Source organism: Thunnus albacares, chromosome 8 (genome assembly GCF_914725855.1).
Source record: "Thunnus albacares chromosome 8, fThuAlb1.1, whole genome shotgun sequence".
In the NCBI taxonomy this organism is placed as follows: Eukaryota; Metazoa; Chordata; class Actinopteri; order Scombriformes; family Scombridae; genus Thunnus; species Thunnus albacares.
The window spans coordinates 19,435,772-19,453,723 of NC_058113.1; the positions used below are offsets into that span (position 1 = coordinate 19,435,772).

A 17,952-nucleotide genomic window follows, 5' to 3' on the forward strand; every position below is an offset into this window, starting at 1 on the left:
TTCTTCCTATTTGTTCCCAGTAGTTTGTATTATTTTGCCTGGAGGAGTCTGAGGGGAGGGTTGGTGTGGGTGGGGTTAAGGGGATAATATGGTATGGTTTGGGCTGTATTATATTTGTTTTATTTTTATAATTCCTTTTTTTCTTTGTCTCATGTCCAATTATGTATGTAAAATAATTTTAAAACAGTGTTGTATTTTAAAAGCTTGTTATATTATCTATTGCATAAAATCTTCATCTGAAAACTAACTAAAGCTGTAAAATAAATGGAGTGGAGTAGAAAGTACAATATTTTCCTCTTAAGTATAGCGGAGTGGAACTATAAAGTATTATAAAATGGAAATACTCGAGTACAAGTACATCAAAATGTACTTAAGCACAGTACTTTCCACGACTGGCAGTAACACGGTGAAAGTTTCAAAACTGAGTATGTTATGACGGTCTGTCAAGTTATCCAACCTAATGAGCCAAAGCCTGATAAAGAAACAGATGAAAAATATCCGAACCTTGCCACTGTGGCTGCGTCATCCAAATGCGACGTGTAACTGTTTGTGTCGGTCGCGAGCGATAAGCGTCACTTATTCGCGCACCAGTTCTTTGATTGTTTCTATCACTGCATTAATAAATTATACAGCAACAAGAGCCCACAGAGGCGACACACTGCGAGTTAAGGTAATCCACTGACCCAAATTGGGTTCTTTAAATTATGTGTCATGTGCTGGGGGAGAGTAGTTTGGGTTTTTTTGCGGTGGCAGACAGTAAATTTGCTTAAAAATTGGCTGTGCTGCAGGCGGTAGTTAGAAATGGTGCAGTGCCAGTGCGGTGAACCAGGCTAGCTAACATTAGCTGGAGGATGTTAAGTTGGCTGCTACCAGCTGCACGTTTTGTGCTCTAATATGACTGTTCCATATTAAATGCATACATCAAAGCAAATTAAAATGGTTTAAGAAATCTGAGCACTTATCTCTCGGCGGTTTCAATAACATTTACGTATTTACGTCTGATCTTTGGATGTGCAAGTTATAACGCTAGTAACGTTACACATGCTGCTTCAATATCTACCACTGAAACAGCTGCTGGTTTGTTGTGTTTCTTAAAAGTCTGCGTCAAGCAAACGAAGAAGATTACAGCTAAAGCTATGACTTATGAGTCTCACCCTCCTAACATTATCTTACCCCTTTTTTTGTAGTTTATCCACTTCTTTCGAGTGACATAACACCAAGTGATGAGTTTATTCAAACTCTTAAATAGCGAGATGCAACTTATACGAGAAATGGTATCTTCAGAAGAGTATCCGTGTTTTTGTGAATGTCTGTGTGTTTTTGTTCAAGAGATCAAGATCAAAAGGTTTAATTGTTACATGCTCAGCAACACAGCAGATGGCAACATTGAAGGCAGTGACATTTGCTGCTTCTTCGAGCTCTAGTTCAAATTTGGTAGATATCCTGTCAAACTTTTATCGTAGTATCGTGTCGACCATGTTAATACCGACACATGTGAAATTTGTTGAGGTGTTAAACGTGTTAAAACGTGTTAAAATCTACATGGTTAAATACCTTTTTGCAATATATTGTATAGCTACGTTACTTAGTCATTCACTCAATCCCTGCGGATGTAATGTAGCTAGGTACATTTATACTTATTTAATTTAATGAAGTGGAATATAGACATCATTAAAGTAAATGAAGTCATTCATAATTAAATTTGATAATAATTCTACCGAAATTTGGCGCAATTACTGAAACATAAATGGTGGAAGCCACTCACACTAACTAAAGTTTTACTTTTGTTTAATCCTGTCTTTGTGAGTTCACGCCTCCCTGCTGTACTACTAGAAGTGCTTTCTAACTTAAATTGTGCAGTTTTATGAGGGTATCCAGCATTGTTTCAGGCGAAAATGGATTCTGTTGTACCTTTAAACACAACATGTGTCTTTGCTACTCCCGTGTTTAATAGTGACCTTCACCGTATAGTACTCTGTCATTTTTCTGTCCTACCACAATCACGTTACAAGATCTCAATGTTTTTCTGTGATATTTGTATCTCCCAAAATGTATTACATTACTATCATTCTCTCCACCCCTCGTTTTATTTTTAATGTGAGAATCTGATCTGAGCATGTGATGTCTCCTCTGTCTCAGTGCATTGTGTGCAGCGTGCATTCAAAGGGAGGATGTCCTTGTCTCTCCACAGTAGCACAGGCACATTGATTGTTTGAGAGCGACCTCTTTAAGCATGGAAATGAACCGGAAGCCACAGAAGAACTTTACTTTAATTGCACTTTTATACATTACAGACCCGCGTGTCCATCTCTGTCTGCCCTGGATGGGTGTGTCTCTGCCGGGTCACGTGACTCAAAATTGAAACTTATCTTTTCTTAGAATAGAAATCGAAACTTATTGTATGTTTCCTTACTTGCTTAACACGAGGCTGTGGGGTTTCCCTTAACTTTCGTGATATAAGTAAACAGCTTTGCAACGTGTTTTTACAGCTCTGCATACAGCATTTATAAGCGAGCGACACTAGTAGTGTTTTGCATTGTGGAGGCTGCGAACAGGACCTGGCTCATCCAAAGCGGAAGATTCTGCGCGTTGGAACATGTATTTTTTGCCGTTTCACAACATAAACCATTAGTGATTTACAGTTTACAACAGCTAACTCTACCTGCCTACTCTGTGCTTTGTTTGTTATTCGTAACTGGTTTTATTTTTCACGAGACTCTTCGGCAGCAATCGTTATATAAATCTCGTTTGGGAAAGCTCCAGGAGCAGCAACGTAAAAACGTGCCACTTTTTTCCACTGCCGCCACTTTCACTTTAACTAGGTGAGATCCACAATACTCTGTGAGCTCACTGGGCCTTGTGCTACCAGTTTATGTGATGTTTTGCATACACATGTGAAATCTTTTGTACCAAATTGGGGATTATGTACCGTCCTGTACTGCTCAGTTGACAAGGGAAGACGAGGTCTCAGCGACAAGGATGGGGTTACTTTGGTCATCAAACTGTGGACAGGTGTTCAGCTGTGTCTTGGCATGACAGCATTAAGTGTGCAGAAGAGTTGATTCATCACTTTTCACATGTGGGTTGTCTTGGCCAGGCTGATATCAAAGAGGGGGCATAATGAAAGTGGATTCTGAAAAACACAAGAGTTGTTATTTTGGCCGTCAACTGTTGCCTTGCATCAGGGTCAAGATGAGTCAGCTCCAGCCTTGTTTGGCCCCTGGGCTGCTGGCCTTGTCGGCCCCTATTACTGTGATGAACCAACACTATGGTGTTCTCTATTAATGTGGCGGCATTCGGGCCTTCTCAGCTCTATGTGACAGACCAGTGATGCTGACTGGGCCAGAGGGGATGAAACCTGACTCAGTATTGGGTGTCTCCTTGTTGTTAGTCTCACTGATATAGACATTATTGAGTGTTGTCAGATATGACACTTGAGGCTGAATCAATGTTGTACCATAGAAGGATATTGGAATTCTGGACTGTGCTGCTCAGGATCCACATTTCTACTAAATGAGTATTTTTTGGTCATGTGTGTTTTTTGAAGGAAGGAATTAACGTAGCTCTGCAAAACCTTAGCAGTATTGTTAGGCCTGTCAGCTAGCAACTGCATGGTTTTCTGCCCACAGCTTGTCACTGACAGGCAGCCCTCGCGTTCTTGTGTCCTTGGAACTGTCCTTTTTGTCTGCATCAGATTCTCTATTTCCTCTCCGCTATGGATCCAGATCCAGCAATAATTTGTAAGGCCAGAAATAAAACAGAATAGTCACAAGAAGGTCTGAATTATTAATCACCACCCTTTTACCCTGGGATTAAGTTTCAGTGTGACTGAGAGAGACAGTATGTCACCCTGCAATATCCTTGTAGACTGGCTAGGGTATAATCTGAAGATATACACAGCAGCGTTGACAGTGTTGTGTACATCAGAGCTTAAGCTTTGCACATTTTCCTTTTTTCCCATTAATACTGACATATTTCATTGTTCCTTGAGTAAGTCTTTCTTGTATGCCACATTTCAGGAAGGTGAGAGTGTAGGATCACACATAAAACCATGTCCTCAGAGTTGGTATTGATACAATCACTTATCCAAGGACACTTGAGCAGATTGGAGGGCTGCCAGCAGGGCCTGAACTTGTGTTATTGGCTGGAATGACAGTATCTCCTACACTCCTGGCTGCTTCTCATTTTTCCACCATCCAATTATCTTACTGTTATTTATTTCTATTTTTTAATATTCCCCTTACATTGTCCTTTGTTTGTATTTCAGGTGCTCTCAGTTTGCAACTGGCCTGCCCTGACTTTCCAGCAGGGTCTGCTGGTAGTGCTAGAGGACATACAATCACACAGAAGCTGCACAGCCAGCTGCACCGGCCCCCTTCACGCTCAACCCCTGCGCTATGAGCAGAGGTAGAGGAGGGCCTTCCAGAGAACACTACCACAGACATCCACCACCCCACCTCCAGGCCAAGGACAATTATTACAGATCTGGCCCAGCCTCACTCTTCCCGAGAGCTGGCCCACAGCCGAGCCCATATCCAAGTTACTACAACAGCCTTGCCCATCCTGTAGTGCCCATACAACCCCCAGCTCCTTTCATCCCCTCTGCTCCACCCATACCAAGCCACAGTCAAGTGGCCCCTAATCCCATAACCCCCAACAGCTCACATAATCAGAATCTTGGTCCCAGTCCTGCTAATAATTCTTTTCAGTACCAACAGGTACAGTTCCTCAGAGGACAGAGCTCTGAGGCTCCACAGTTCAGAGCCAGTCCACGAGGAGGTGGAGGGGGAGTTGTACCTGGAAGGTCGCCTAGTTTTTCATACCAGCCCCAGTCAGGGTATAGTAGATATCCAAACCCTAACAGCAGCCCAAAGGGTAGAGGGGGTTATAGCCAGGACCAGAGTTTTGCGCGCCCACCTAGTGTAGGACCCCCACCAGGCACCCCAGGCCCTCGACATCTGAATCAAAACCAGCTACAAAGTAAAAGCCACAGCCAATACTCCAACAGACAATGGGGCGTCCAACCTGAGTCTGTGTGTGACAATTTTCAGAGCTTGTCCCTCCGAGACAGGCACAACAGAGGAGGAGACAGGTTTGACAGACATTCTGCATCCAGCAGATCAGGGAATTTGAGCTTTAGTAAAGGTAACATCACACTCACTCCTGACATCCAGGATCAGGTCCACAGGGCTCTGACTGGTTTGAGGCCAAGTGAGAGCATCTCTGCAAAGTTGTTGGCCAGAAAGCTGCATCTGCCAAAGAAGATAGTCAACCAGGCTCTCTATGCTTTAGAACGCTCACAGAAAGCCTCCAAGCAAGGACTCCTCCCTCCTGAGTGGACTCTGTACAGAGCACCTCTCAGAGGCGAGGAAGATCAAAACTCTGAAGTACAAAGTCCACCTCCCCATCAGTGTGTCAGTTCAGAACACTCTCAAAACCCTGAAGCCAAGGTTGAGCTAAAAACAGAAACAGCAGAAAACAGGGGACAAGTAAAAGAAGAAGACTCTGACACAGATTCCAGCTCTTCTTACTGCTCCTCTTCAGAGTCATCGGACTCTGAAGAATCTCAGTCACCAGCAAAAGGTCAACACCAGGAGGAACAACATCCCAGCACTACCAGCTCCCCTGACCAAGAACTTAAGCTTCCCACAATGACAGACCAAAAGGAGCAAGTTCTGCAGTACCTCCTGGATTCAGGAGAGGCAACTGCTCTTGTCATAGCCAAAAATCTGGGTCTTAGGAGTGCTAAGCAGGTCAACCCCACCCTCTACGCCCTGGAGAAGCAAGGTGAAGTTGTTAAGAATGGTGAAGTCAACCCTCCCACCTGGGAGCTCTCCAACCACCGCAGAGAGAGGATGGAGAGGAGCCTCAAAGCCGCACAGAGCACTCCAGCTGAGGGGAGCCAGATGGAGGTAGCCACTAGAGATGAGAAAGGAGGTGGGTCCATCTTCCTGCCGTCACCACCACTACCAAGCCTCGAACCACTGCCATTTAAGGAGGGTTGGATGCCAGAGCAAAGTCATAGTGAAGCGGTGGGTAAAATTTGTGTTTTTTTTGTTTTGTTTTTTAATGGTGGTATAGTGAATATTTTCTTATACATATAGAACAGGGCTGCACGATATATTGTTTCAGCATCAACATGGCGATGTGCGCATGTGCAATAGTCACATTACAGGACACATGATGTCAATTAAGGCAAATTAACTCAAACATGTCATGCTGCAACTTTTTTGCTGCTTGATACAAAAGGAAAGCTCGCAAGGTTCTCATTTTCCATAACTAATCTACAAGAACAGTCCATGTGATATTACATAATTAAGTCCAATTTAAGGGTTTTTGGATACACATTTTTGAGTTTGATTACATGTAAATAACACGACTATAACACACAAGTCCATTTGAAAAGTGTATTAAGAAATGTGTTGTTTTTCCCAAATACCTCTCCACCTGTACCACCACTACCCAAATGATGAAGATTATGATTGTTAATTGTATGTCTGTACACTCTATAAATCTGGTGAAATTTCCTGGGGTTTTTTTTCATATTGCAATAAATATCACCGAAGAAAAAGATATTGCAATGTAAGTTTTTCCAGTATCATGCAGCACTAATATAGAGATATAATTGTGGCAGTCATATGCTGAATAAGCAAAATATAAGGATTCATTCAAATAATCAAATGGACATTATGGGAAATGTTCTTGGGCGCTTGTTGCCCACTGTTCCGAGGCTTTATGCTAATTTAACGGGCTGCTGCCTGTAGCCTCAAATTTGCCAGATATGAGAATGGTTTCCATCTTCTCATCTAAAACTCCACCAGAAAGCAAAAAAAAAAAAAAGTAGCAGAAAGTGTATTTCTCAAAAAGTCTAACCTTTTCTTTAAGAGAAGAAAAGCTTAGAGAATGTGAAGTGTGTTTTTACCAGACATTAATCTAAGGTTACCAACCTTGGAGGTCTACCTTGATTTTCTGCTTCTCCTTTTCCCTCTTTAGCCTCATTCCACCGTCCAGCCTCCCTCCTTTACTTCAAAACAAGAGGAAGAGACCAGCGAAGGACAGTGGGCCACCGACGATATCCCAGAATTCCTAAATGCCATTCGCAGAGAAACAGACGCTGAGAGACTAGCCGCAGAGAAGACCAACGCTATTGGAACTGTTGCTGTGTCGTTGGCTGCCCCACCTTCCCAGAACTTGTGGGCAAAATTACAGGAGGTGAGACTGAAGAACCCTGTGAGTGGTCTTATGGAGTATGCCCAGTATCTGGGCCAGAACTGTGAGTTCTTGCTCCTCGACCAGTCGGGACCCTCCCACGACCCAAGGTTAGTCACATTATCTATTTGTTATTGTAAAGTTTTAATTGATGCAAGGGGTAATGCAATTTCATTTGTGAACATAGTCTATGTATTCATGCTGCAAGGTTAGCTAGACAGCACTTGAAGACTGAAGTCTGTGAAGTTCTGTTCGTTGTTTCACTATATAATGTGTATCTTTTTTTTTTTGTTTTTCCACCCATGTTTGTTATTCTCTGCAAAGCACCTGCTGACAAATCTATTGATTCAAACTCTCTGAGAAATAAATCTGCTGTAATGAAGACATACGAGGCCGCCAATCAAGGATGAAAATTACTTTGCTTGTATGCAAAACAGTAGCTGCTATATGAATCATCTATCGACAGATCACTGTGCCTCATTTATATATTTTCTCTCCCTCTGTCAGATTCCGTATGCAGGTGATGCTCAACAGGAGACTTTTTCCTATCGCAGAAGCTTCCAGTAAGAAGGTTGCAAAGAAGGACGCTGCTGCAGCCACCCTGCGCATTCTCATCGGAGAGATGCAGGGAGGTGCGAGCACGGGAGATGAGGGAAATACTGCCAGTATGGACCAAGTGATGGATATACTCTCAGAAACCAGTGTAAGTTCGTGTTTGAATGTGTGAAAATTAGCCCCTGTCAGTATTTAAAGACGGCCATGTCAAAGTTAATGACAGTACACTTAAACAGTCACCTGGGATTGGTCAGGCACGTTACATGTGAATAGGGAGAGCTACATTTATTTCACTAGACTAGGCACTGTAAACTTAAGTTTGGCTGTGGAGATTATTTTCTTTCTCCTCTGCTGTCTATCAGGGGGCAGCTGAAGGCATGGGGGAAATTTTTGGGACAAGTAGTGTGGAAGTGATGGGGATGGCAGAGGGATCTCGCCAGCCGCTGTCCAGGTCTCTGCCTGGTGGGAAGAATCCGGTGTCTGTCCTGATGGAGTACAGCCAGCGCAGCGGGAACCCCATTGAATTCATCATCACTGGCCAAGCAGGCCCACCACATGACCCAAGGTACTGTATACTTCAACCCCCTCTGAATCTGTCCTTTTGGATGTTGTTCTCCCCCACCCCACATTCTTGGAGTCCTCTGTGGTCATATATTTTCTCTTCTGGGAAGGAGTTGATCAGCTATTTCTGTTCAATGTCAGCTGACAAAGAACATAATACTGTCTGTGTCCCTCTACTCTTTACCACTCTTTGTTTTTAATCCATCCCTTTAGGCAGTCGTCTGGCTGAGAGATTCAGTACAAACTTGTGTTTTCCTCAGTTTCACACTGTTGTGCCTCCTCCTTTTTATCTAAATGTGAGAGATCAGGCATCTGGAATAGTATGACATAAAAGTGTGACATCATGTCTGATCTCAGATTCAAAACTAGAAACATTTTCCACCCTTTTCACCCTCTCTGTCTTATGTTCAGGTTTATGTACAGGGTGAAGGTTGGAGAAAGTTTGTTTGCAGAGGCCTCGGCTCCAAGCAAGAAGGCAGCCCGCCAGCTGGCAGCAGAGGAGGCTGTCAAAGAATTAATGGCTGATGGGAAACTACAGCTCAACAAGGTAGGGGTGAGAAGTGAGAGAATAAATAAGGTCTTCCTTTGGGAGGAAAAAGAGGTATTTGCTTATTCCTTAAAAGATTAAAAAACAATAGATCACTCAGGTTGAAAGTAGTGTTTTTGTTTCTTTCTCTTTCTGCTTCCTTTTCTCAATACAGTTTACATCTGTTTTTCTCAACTTTACCCCCTTCTCCCTTTTCCAGCCCCAGTTGCCCCTGGGCTCTTCCAGCGATAGTGATGCCGCTGCTTCTGGGACTACATGCCCCTCTTTGCCCCCTCTGACAGCAGATGAGTTGCGAGCAGCCCATGAGGCAGGAGTTGGGGACCTCATCAACCACCTTAACAACAACGCAGTATCAGGTCTTCTGGAGTATGCCAGAGCCCGGGGCTTTGCTGCTGAGATCCGCCTGGTGGGCCAGTCTGGGCCACCACATGAGCCTAAGTATGTGTGTAATGCCCAGGCACACCAGATACATATCTACACACTGGATAAAAATATCTTACTGTCAGGGTCTCCCTGGTCCTGGAAGTATCTGTTCCTTTTTTATTTGAGGAAGAAAATCCTTTTTAAGTGTAGAACATTGTTTGAGGCCTTTCTGCCTTGTTTCTTTTGATTTCTCTTGTTCAAATAACACTTCACCCACTAAAGAAAACATTAGGAATGATTTTATAATCATCATTTCCTGACTTGACCAGATCATGAATACAAAATGAGGCCTCTGTGATGTATTTTGACTTGTTGCCTAGTTTTTTGTCCTTGAATTTCACAAATGAAAACACTGAATGTCATTGAAAACAACTTGGATCTTGAAGTTAGTTTGAAAACCCTGTTCTATCCTCTTCTGATTGCCTTTCTCTTTGTCCCTCCTGCTCAGGTTCACCTACCAGGCCAAGCTGGGTGGACGCTGGTTCCCTCCAGTCTGTGCTTCAAACAAAAAACAGGGGAAACAAGAAGCAGCAGATGCTGCTTTACGGGTTCTCATTGGAGAGGCTGAGAGGGCAGCCCGCACTGGGGAGCTTATCCCAGCGGAGGTACCAACTTTTTTTTCACATTTTCTGTCATGAAAGAGCCTTCTCTGGGATAAGGCAGTACAAAATTTTATGAGAGAAATAGCAGAGATATGAGGTTTTGCCTACCTTGATATGAAAGATTGAGCTTCAACTAGAACTACAGTAAGCACCTGCATGTATGACAGCATAAATGTCTATATACATATTTATCACCTGTAACCTCAGTGAAAACATAACCAATCTAAAGTAGACTACACCCAGAGTCTATAACTTAACACATTTTCTGCTTCACAGTAAATTAATCAGTTCTCTTCACTGGAAGGTTTTAGCTTTGTAGCATCTATAGGAAGTGGTGAATCTGTATTGACAATATACAGACATTTAATATAAAAACATTAGACATTCTTTGGCTGCACCTGTTAATTTAGGCCTGTGCTGAGGAAGCCTCAATAAGCCTGTAAAAAAAAAAACTGACTCTCTAGTATAGTTTTGTGAGACTTCTAATTGGACTACTCAGTGAAACACATCTCATATACACTGACTATTAAATAATCTTTTCCCATTTATTTTGCCTCTCCTGTCCTGTATACATCTCTCTCTCTAGCTTCCAGTGAGTGGCAGCACTTTGCATGACCAGATAGCAATGTTGAGTCACCAGCGCTTCAACGCCCTGACCACACGAATCCAGCACAGCCTTCTGGGACGCAAGATCCTGGCCACCATCATCATGAGGAGGGGGGAGGGCCTGGGGACTGTTGTCAGCCTGGGAACTGGTATATCCATTACCTTTAGCATGTAACTTAAAGTAAAGGAGGTAGTGGTGAAAACAGGTAGCATAAGGAAGTGCCTGGCAGCATAAGAAAATAAGTAGTCACTTCATTTCCATGATGTGAGGAAGTTTTATGGATTCCTGTGCTCACAGGCATGCACTGTCGGAAAGCTAAAAAAGAACTAGGTCACTGCAGAACTGAGTTGTTGTGTTCTTTGACATTGAATGCGTCTTCCTTGTTGTCTTTTTTTCTGTTAGGGAATCGCTGTGTTAAAGGGGAGGAGCTGAGCCTTAAAGGGGACACCGTTAATGATTGCCATGCTGAAATCATCTCCAGAAGGGGATTTGTTCGGTAGAAATAGATCTTACTCTTTTATCAATGTTTCTCTCCCAGTTCTAAATATACCCAGCTCTTCTCTCAGACCCAGTCCTCAGGACATTATTTATAAGTCTAACTCAACGACTTCTTGCCTCTCAGGTTTCTGTACAGCGAGCTGCTCAAGCACTATGATGGCGCAGATGACAGTATATTTGAGCCAGCGGAAAAAACCAAACTGCGGATCAAATCTGACATCACCTTTCACCTTTACATCAGGTGGGAGTATCAGATGTTTTCTTTCTCCTCGTTCACCTCTTTGCACAATCTCGTCTTTCGTTTCCCATCCTGTCCATTAGTCAGATTCGTCAATGTTTGGATCGATGTCCCTCTTCCTTTGAAACTTTTGGTGTGTGTCATGTCAATATCTTATTTGTCTTCTTTCTTCCTCACTAAAGCACGGCACCATGCGGGGATGGGGCTCTGTTTGACAAGTCATGCAGTGAGACGGGGGATGAGGTGGAGGGCCACCAGCCTCTGTTTGAGAATGCTAAGCAGGGCAAGCTCCGCACCAAAGTGGAGAATGGTGAGATATGAGACTCACAAATCTGTCATCATCAGTGCATGGAGCAAGCAAATGATTCCATTCCCGGGCCTCTGAGCAAGACCTGTGACCTGTGTGTGTGTGTGTGTGTGTGTGTGTGCGCGTGTGTGTGTGTGCCAGGCGAGGGCACCATCCCAGTGGAGTCAAGTGCCATTGTACCTACCTGGGATGGCATCCAGCACGGCGAGAGGTTGCGAACCATGAGCTGCAGTGATAAGATCCTACGCTGGAATGTGTTGGGCCTGCAGGGGGCGCTGCTCACTCATTTCCTGCATCCCATCTACCTGAAGTCCATCACGCTTGGTAAAACATTCTGTTGCATTGAGATATATATTACAGTGAAGCCAGTTGAAGAACAGATGATGTGACAGATATTCATGAACGTTAACTTGTCAATGAAATTTGATAAATTCCCACTTTTACGTCGCTTCTCGTCTCAAATGTCTGTTTTACAACCTGTGTTTGCTGTTGCCATCTGTCAGGCTATCTGTACAGCCACGGTCACTTGACACGTGCTGTTTGCTGTCGGCTGGCCAGAGACGGTGAAGCTTTCACCCAGAGTCTCCCTTCTCCCTTTATGCTAAACCACCCTGAGGTAAACACAACTTTTCGGCAATGTCACAAGAAGACATTATTAAGAAATATTGAGGTCATTCTCACTAAATTCATCAATTAAGCTGCCAACACTCCTATTTGTGCCTGCACAACTGTTTCTTCACTTTTTATCTTCTCTAAATTTGGCTCGTCCATTAATTAGCAGAAAACGGTTAGGTCACAATCACACCGCCGGGCAAAATGCCTGAGAAATACAGTAGCAGACAGCTATATTCATTTTAGCTAGTTCCTAGTTTTTGACCAGTTTTTCAACACTCACATGGCTTTCAATTACACATCAGTGGAATTGGTTGAAACTACCATCAGTAATCAACACACAGTGTGTCACAGTAATCACACTGACACATGCATTACACAACTCGTTTTATATGCTCTGTTTGGAATTGCTGACTCACATTGCAGAGCTAAATTAGCCTGATTGAACACAATATGCTCTCTGTCCCCCTCCCTTCTCCCACACCACCTGGCTGGACTGCAGGTGGGCAGGGTGAGTGTGTACGACTCTACACGTCACACAGGCAAGACCAAGGAATCCAGTGTGAACTGGAGTTTTCCAGACCAGCACAGTGTAGAGGTGCTTGACGGGACCAAAGGCAAACTAGATGGGTATGTAGCCAAACTAAATCCTGTCACTCCTGACAGCAACACACATTGCTTATTAATACTTAAGATTGTTTGTTTATTCTCCAGTAGCTAGATATACCCTTGTACCTCTGTCATCTTCAAGTCAATCCTTTGCCTCAGCAGAAATTTAATATTTGAATTGATTTACCCAGTAGCCCAATATGCCTCTAAAATGCTTTCCTGAGATTTGATCTTGTTTTTTCACCTATGAGTTATTGATCGTTGTGACATTGATCTAACACCGTATCATTGTGAAAAGACATTCCTGGAATTTGTCTTCAGAAGAATAATTTGAAGTAGTTTAAAAATAGTAATGTGGAATTAGATCTGCAAATTAAACTGAAAGCCCTTGGCAGCATTTATTTTGGATAATCTGAAGTTCCCTGTTGTATTCAGTAACAAGACTAAGACTCTACAGCCACTGGCATGGCTCACAATGATAATGCAAGCATGTTGATTTTCAGCAGGTATAATGTTTAGTTCACCGTGTTACTTTTAGTACTCATGCTGTCATGAGTTTTGTAAATTCAACCAGATTATGGTGCTACAGGAAAAGCCAGGAGATCAGAGTTATTACAATTCATCCTCTGGAGACCTTGAATGTGTGTACACAATTTCACAGCAATCCATCTAATAGTTGTTGAGATATTTCAGTCTGGACCAAAGTGGTGGACTAGCCAACCAATAGACCAGAATTACCATCCCTTGAGCATGCTGCTGGCATGGCTTAATTTAATTTTCATATAATTGTTAAAAATCAGTGAGCAGCAGGCACTGAAGTAAGCTAACAAGCAAAGACATAAGAGGAAAAATTGTGTCATGCCAGTTTGGCAGACAAACAATGATGTTTTCCATGACTGTCTCCTCTCAACTAAAGAGCCCTCTAAATGTCTTCCCTCTAGGAACAAATTGGCTGTGTCCCGAGTGTCCAAATCCAACCTATTCGGTCTGTTCCGCTCTCTGTGCCAGCGGTGCGGCCGCACTGACCTCCTCTCCCTGCCTTCCTACGCTCAGGCCAAGATGTCTGCCATGTCCTTCCAGCTAGCCAAGCAACAGTTCTTCCAAGCACTCAGCGTCCACGGTTATGGAGCCTGGATCGGCAAACCACTGGAGGAGAAGAGCTTCGAGGCAGGGGAAGGAACTGGGAACAATGGAGCAAATTTCCCTGTGGGATACAGCAGCAGTAGAAACGGAGGCACAATGGAGTACAAACAAGAGGAGGCTTAGGATGGTGCAAGGTGCATTATTAAGAGGGTAATATAAATATGTAATATGCAGGGGGAGAAAAGCACAAGGCAGGAGTAGATCAAAAGGGTGGCTGCAAAGAAAGAAAAGGACAAACGGCAGCAACTGTATCTTCTAATGGAACATGGTTAAAGGCTGCAGAGAAAGAGTGATGGAAAGGGAAATTACAACTGAGAGGGAGAAGAGATGGGTGAGGAGAGGGCAAGGACAAGCCTGAAGGATGAGTGGGGTCAAAAGTAGACAAACAGAACTTGGAAGAGTTTCAGGGGGTGTACAAAATGATGTAAACACTACATGAAGAATTAGTTTGCAGTCAGAAAATCACCATGGCAAACACTGCTACAAAACTGGGTCGTATTAGCTTGTGAGACAATCACTGTATATGTCAGCATCCTTTATACTGTTAATTTCTGTTTGTCTTTTTCATTGTAGTGTTTGGCATATTCTGCCATTATTTTAAGAGAACGCCACTTGAAATGCAAATTTATTTTTGCAGGTTCTTTGATCGTTGCACTTGCATTTTGGACCCAGATGATTTAGACTCTCTAGAACACTGTCAGGTTTCTTGTTTTGCTGTTAATTGGCATTCAACCTAATATGACTTGCCAGTGTAGCAGTGTTTGTAATTAAGTTCTTTTAGAACTTAAGTCCTCTGTCATCAAGTGCTTATACTTTTTTTTTTTTTATTATGCTGCCTGAAAAAACAAGCAGCGAGCAGAATCAATGGGACGCTCTCAGCAGAAATGTTGATTTTTGAAAATTGCACTCAACCTAGTTAGATGTCATGACTAAACTTGTAAATTAGTCTTTGCTCAATGCAGTCCTAGCTTACAATGTACATAAAAAGAACATCAATGCCAACTTTTGCTCTGATCAGTTACTAAACAAACATTCACTGTCCAACATTTGAGACTTAAGCTCCTGTACATATTCTTCTGTCAGGATCCTCTCTGATTTAAACCAGCTATGTGAATTTAAAGTTAATGTACACCCTCAGCTGTCCATCCATCCACATGTTGTTGCCATGGTCACCATTAGAACAGCATGGGTCAGTGTGCCCCTTCGATCAGTCCCATAATCTCTCTGTGCTTTTATATAGAATTACTGATGTCACGACTTCTAAGAAATACATTTGTTCCTATGGCTTGTGTATTATTTTGAGTATTTCTCCTTTTTTCCTCACCTCTGTCAATAAGGTTATCAGCAGCTGGCCATGCTAGAAAGTCCTGGAAAGTATAAACTGTCCTCCCTGTATACTGTTTTTTTTTTTTTTTTTTTTTTTACATCTTGATGCCACATTTGTGGTGAAATGGCTTTCAGGTGCTGATGCGTGGCCAGGTCCTGAGGACCACTAGGTGAGGACAGTTTTTGTCGTCTAAGGAGATTGTGTAGTGTGTTCTTGATTTGGTTACATGTAGATGAATGATGCAATATATACATCAGGTATATACAAATACATGAACACACAGATGTACGGTGGGGTCCAAAAGCCTGAGTCCAAAAACGAACACAAAGCTTCAACAAAAATAATTTCTCAATCTGAATGTTTTTATATATTTTATTCATGTGGTAAGTACAACACTTAGAAAGTCAAAATTTCTCAATATGTGTGTGTCCACAGTTTCCATTCGCCACTGTACATGTAATGTTCTGCAGAAAGACACGCATAGTGCACAACACAGGGTTTTTTTAAGATTTAGAGAATCCACATTATCAAAGTTCTCTCTCTCAAGAGCATCTTTGAGTTGTACTGTAATATTTTGTGAAGTAAAAAAAAAAAACATGCAAGTCAACACTTCTTTTTTCTTGGACTACAAACAGTTTAACATAGCTTTGATGCACGTACAGCCATTGTTTTGCTGAAAAATGAATGTCAGTGTGTAGTTGATCCTTTTCAAGTCACCAACTCCACAAAAGAAGAATATCCCCATCAGAATATACCCATAACTGAAGGTTTTCAGTGCCATGCTTGACAGTAGTTTTTAGTATTTATTGCTTAAACCCCTCATGCAGCCACTTTAGGCCTGTAAAAAGCTCCCCAATTGCAGCCCTAAAGTTCAAATTCTGATAGATTTTCTTCCTGTGTGATAAAGTATTTTGTCAGCAGAAATCCTTTATTGTTTAGCAGCAATATAAATTACACATGTAAAGCATAATATAGCAAATCAGATGGGTTTTTATCATTAAAATGTACAGTTCTTGGCAGTGGACTCAGACTTTTGGACCCCACTGTATGCAAATATGGATGTTTGCGTATGTGTTGTATACCTGTATATGTCTGTGTGTGTATGTACATGTATAGGTTTAATGTATATATTTTGTAAATCATCTACAGTGGCTTTTCTATAATTTTTTCCGAATATTTTAATTAAATTGCAAAAGATATGCTCTTTTTTACCAATGATGTTTGGAAAGTTTGAAGAAGATTAAAAATAAGTAGCAATGTTTCAGTGCAGTGATGTGTTGGTGGCAGTTTCTTCTCATCAGAGTTACACAGTATTTATTTATTTGTGCTTCTTAGTCCAGAGGAGGACTTGCTTCACCTGGGGGTCGAGGTGTCTGATTAATACAGGGTTGCTGAAATATTTTGGGGGATTATAGATATTCTGGCAGCTGCTGTTGAGCTGTTTTCAGGACCTAAATTAAAGTATTCATGACAAAGCTGCGGATCGCACTTAAGCAGAAGCAATGACTGGAAAGAGATTTGCTGGGATGAAAATTTTGAGTAAATCTGAGATGCTAATTTTTCTCAGCGAGGCACTTTTCCTCAGGGTAGCGTTTAGATCCGGTCTGGCTCTAAATAGCTGCAGAGCGCATTGCAATGCTCTAAAGGATCAGCAGATGGAAATGTGTCCACACCTTAGAGCCGAGAGCTGTGTTCGTGTGTGTGTGTGTGTGTGTGTGTGTGTGTGTGTGTACCTATGTGGGAGAGACTACATGAAATCAGCCCCTAGTGACCTGATGCTCATGGTGGACGCCAGACAAAATCTGTTGGTAGATTTTCTTATCAAGATCTTTAGGGCGTAAACATTTATCTCGCCCATAGATCAGCACATTATAGTATATGACTCACATTAATTACACAGCCAATGGTAAATTCAGAATGATTCTATTTTATAATAATTTGGCCCTAACATTTTCAGGCTGGGTATGTTTATGTTCCTGTACTTAAGGGTGTGGACATTTTTAGCCATGTCTTGAATTAAGTATTTTAGGTTGTCTCTGCTATTAGGATTTAGGACCTCTCTGCTGCCTGTAGGCAAACAAGAGTGGGTCTGTGAGCCCACAAACATCCCTCTGTAGCTGGGGTAGAATGAGCCTTTTAAAACTCTTCATCACCAAAGAGGTTTAGGCTACAGGGCGATAATCATTATTGCAGGTGGGTTGGGGTTTTGGGGTTTTGGGATTCTGTCGGTTGTAAAATCATGATGGCGGATAATATTGATACACCACACTGTTTCATGGACATCTTAATGTGATGAAAATACACTGAACATTTGAACAAGCCATTTAGAGCTGTCACCTGGTGTGATGTCTCACTGGGAACAAATAGCCTAGTGATATTCTGTGTATAATTCTGAATCATTTTTTGTAGCATCAGATCCACTCTTGAGCAGTGATTGTTTCTGTCAAGAGACAAGGCAGTATAGCCAGCCAATCAGTATAGTGCCTCATAAATGATTTTATCGTTAATTCCCCCAAACAGCATGTTGGATGAGAGGAGGGTGTGTAGCAGTGGAATCACAACCACAACAAAATCACGGATGTCTTTTAAGACATACAGCAGTTGACTTTTTAAGACATACAGCAGAAAGACGACACAATAGGTTATAATGTTAGTAGTAATTATGACCTTTTTTTTTCTTTTTATTGAACAATTACAATTTACAAACACAAGAA

General features: G+C 42.2%; 1 protein-coding gene across 3 annotated transcripts; it reads left to right on the top strand.

Moving 5' to 3' along the window:
- Nucleotides 1-546: 546 nt before the first annotated feature.
- adar (adenosine deaminase RNA specific) lies at nt 547-16,507 on the top strand. 3 transcript variants are annotated; one of them, XM_044358914.1, is made up of 16 exons: nt 547-670; nt 4,268-6,032; nt 6,994-7,319; nt 7,717-7,912; nt 8,127-8,329; nt 8,737-8,872; nt 9,072-9,310; nt 9,744-9,900; nt 10,484-10,652; nt 10,907-11,000; nt 11,127-11,243; nt 11,423-11,550; nt 11,689-11,871; nt 12,051-12,163; nt 12,662-12,789; nt 13,710-16,507. In XM_044358914.1, the coding sequence occupies exons 2-16, from the start codon at nt 4,398-4,400 to the stop codon at nt 14,032-14,034; spliced, it is 4,149 nt and encodes a 1,382-aa protein (XP_044214849.1). In that variant the 5' UTR covers nt 547-670; nt 4,268-4,397; the 3' UTR covers nt 14,035-16,507. The 3 variants fall into 3 exon arrangements, with proteins under 3 accessions (XP_044214849.1, XP_044214850.1, XP_044214851.1); XM_044358915.1 differs by lacking the exon at nt 547-670 and adding an exon at nt 2,382-2,822; XM_044358916.1 differs by lacking the exon at nt 547-670 and adding an exon at nt 2,382-2,598.
- Nucleotides 16,508-17,952: the final 1,445 nt, after the last annotated feature.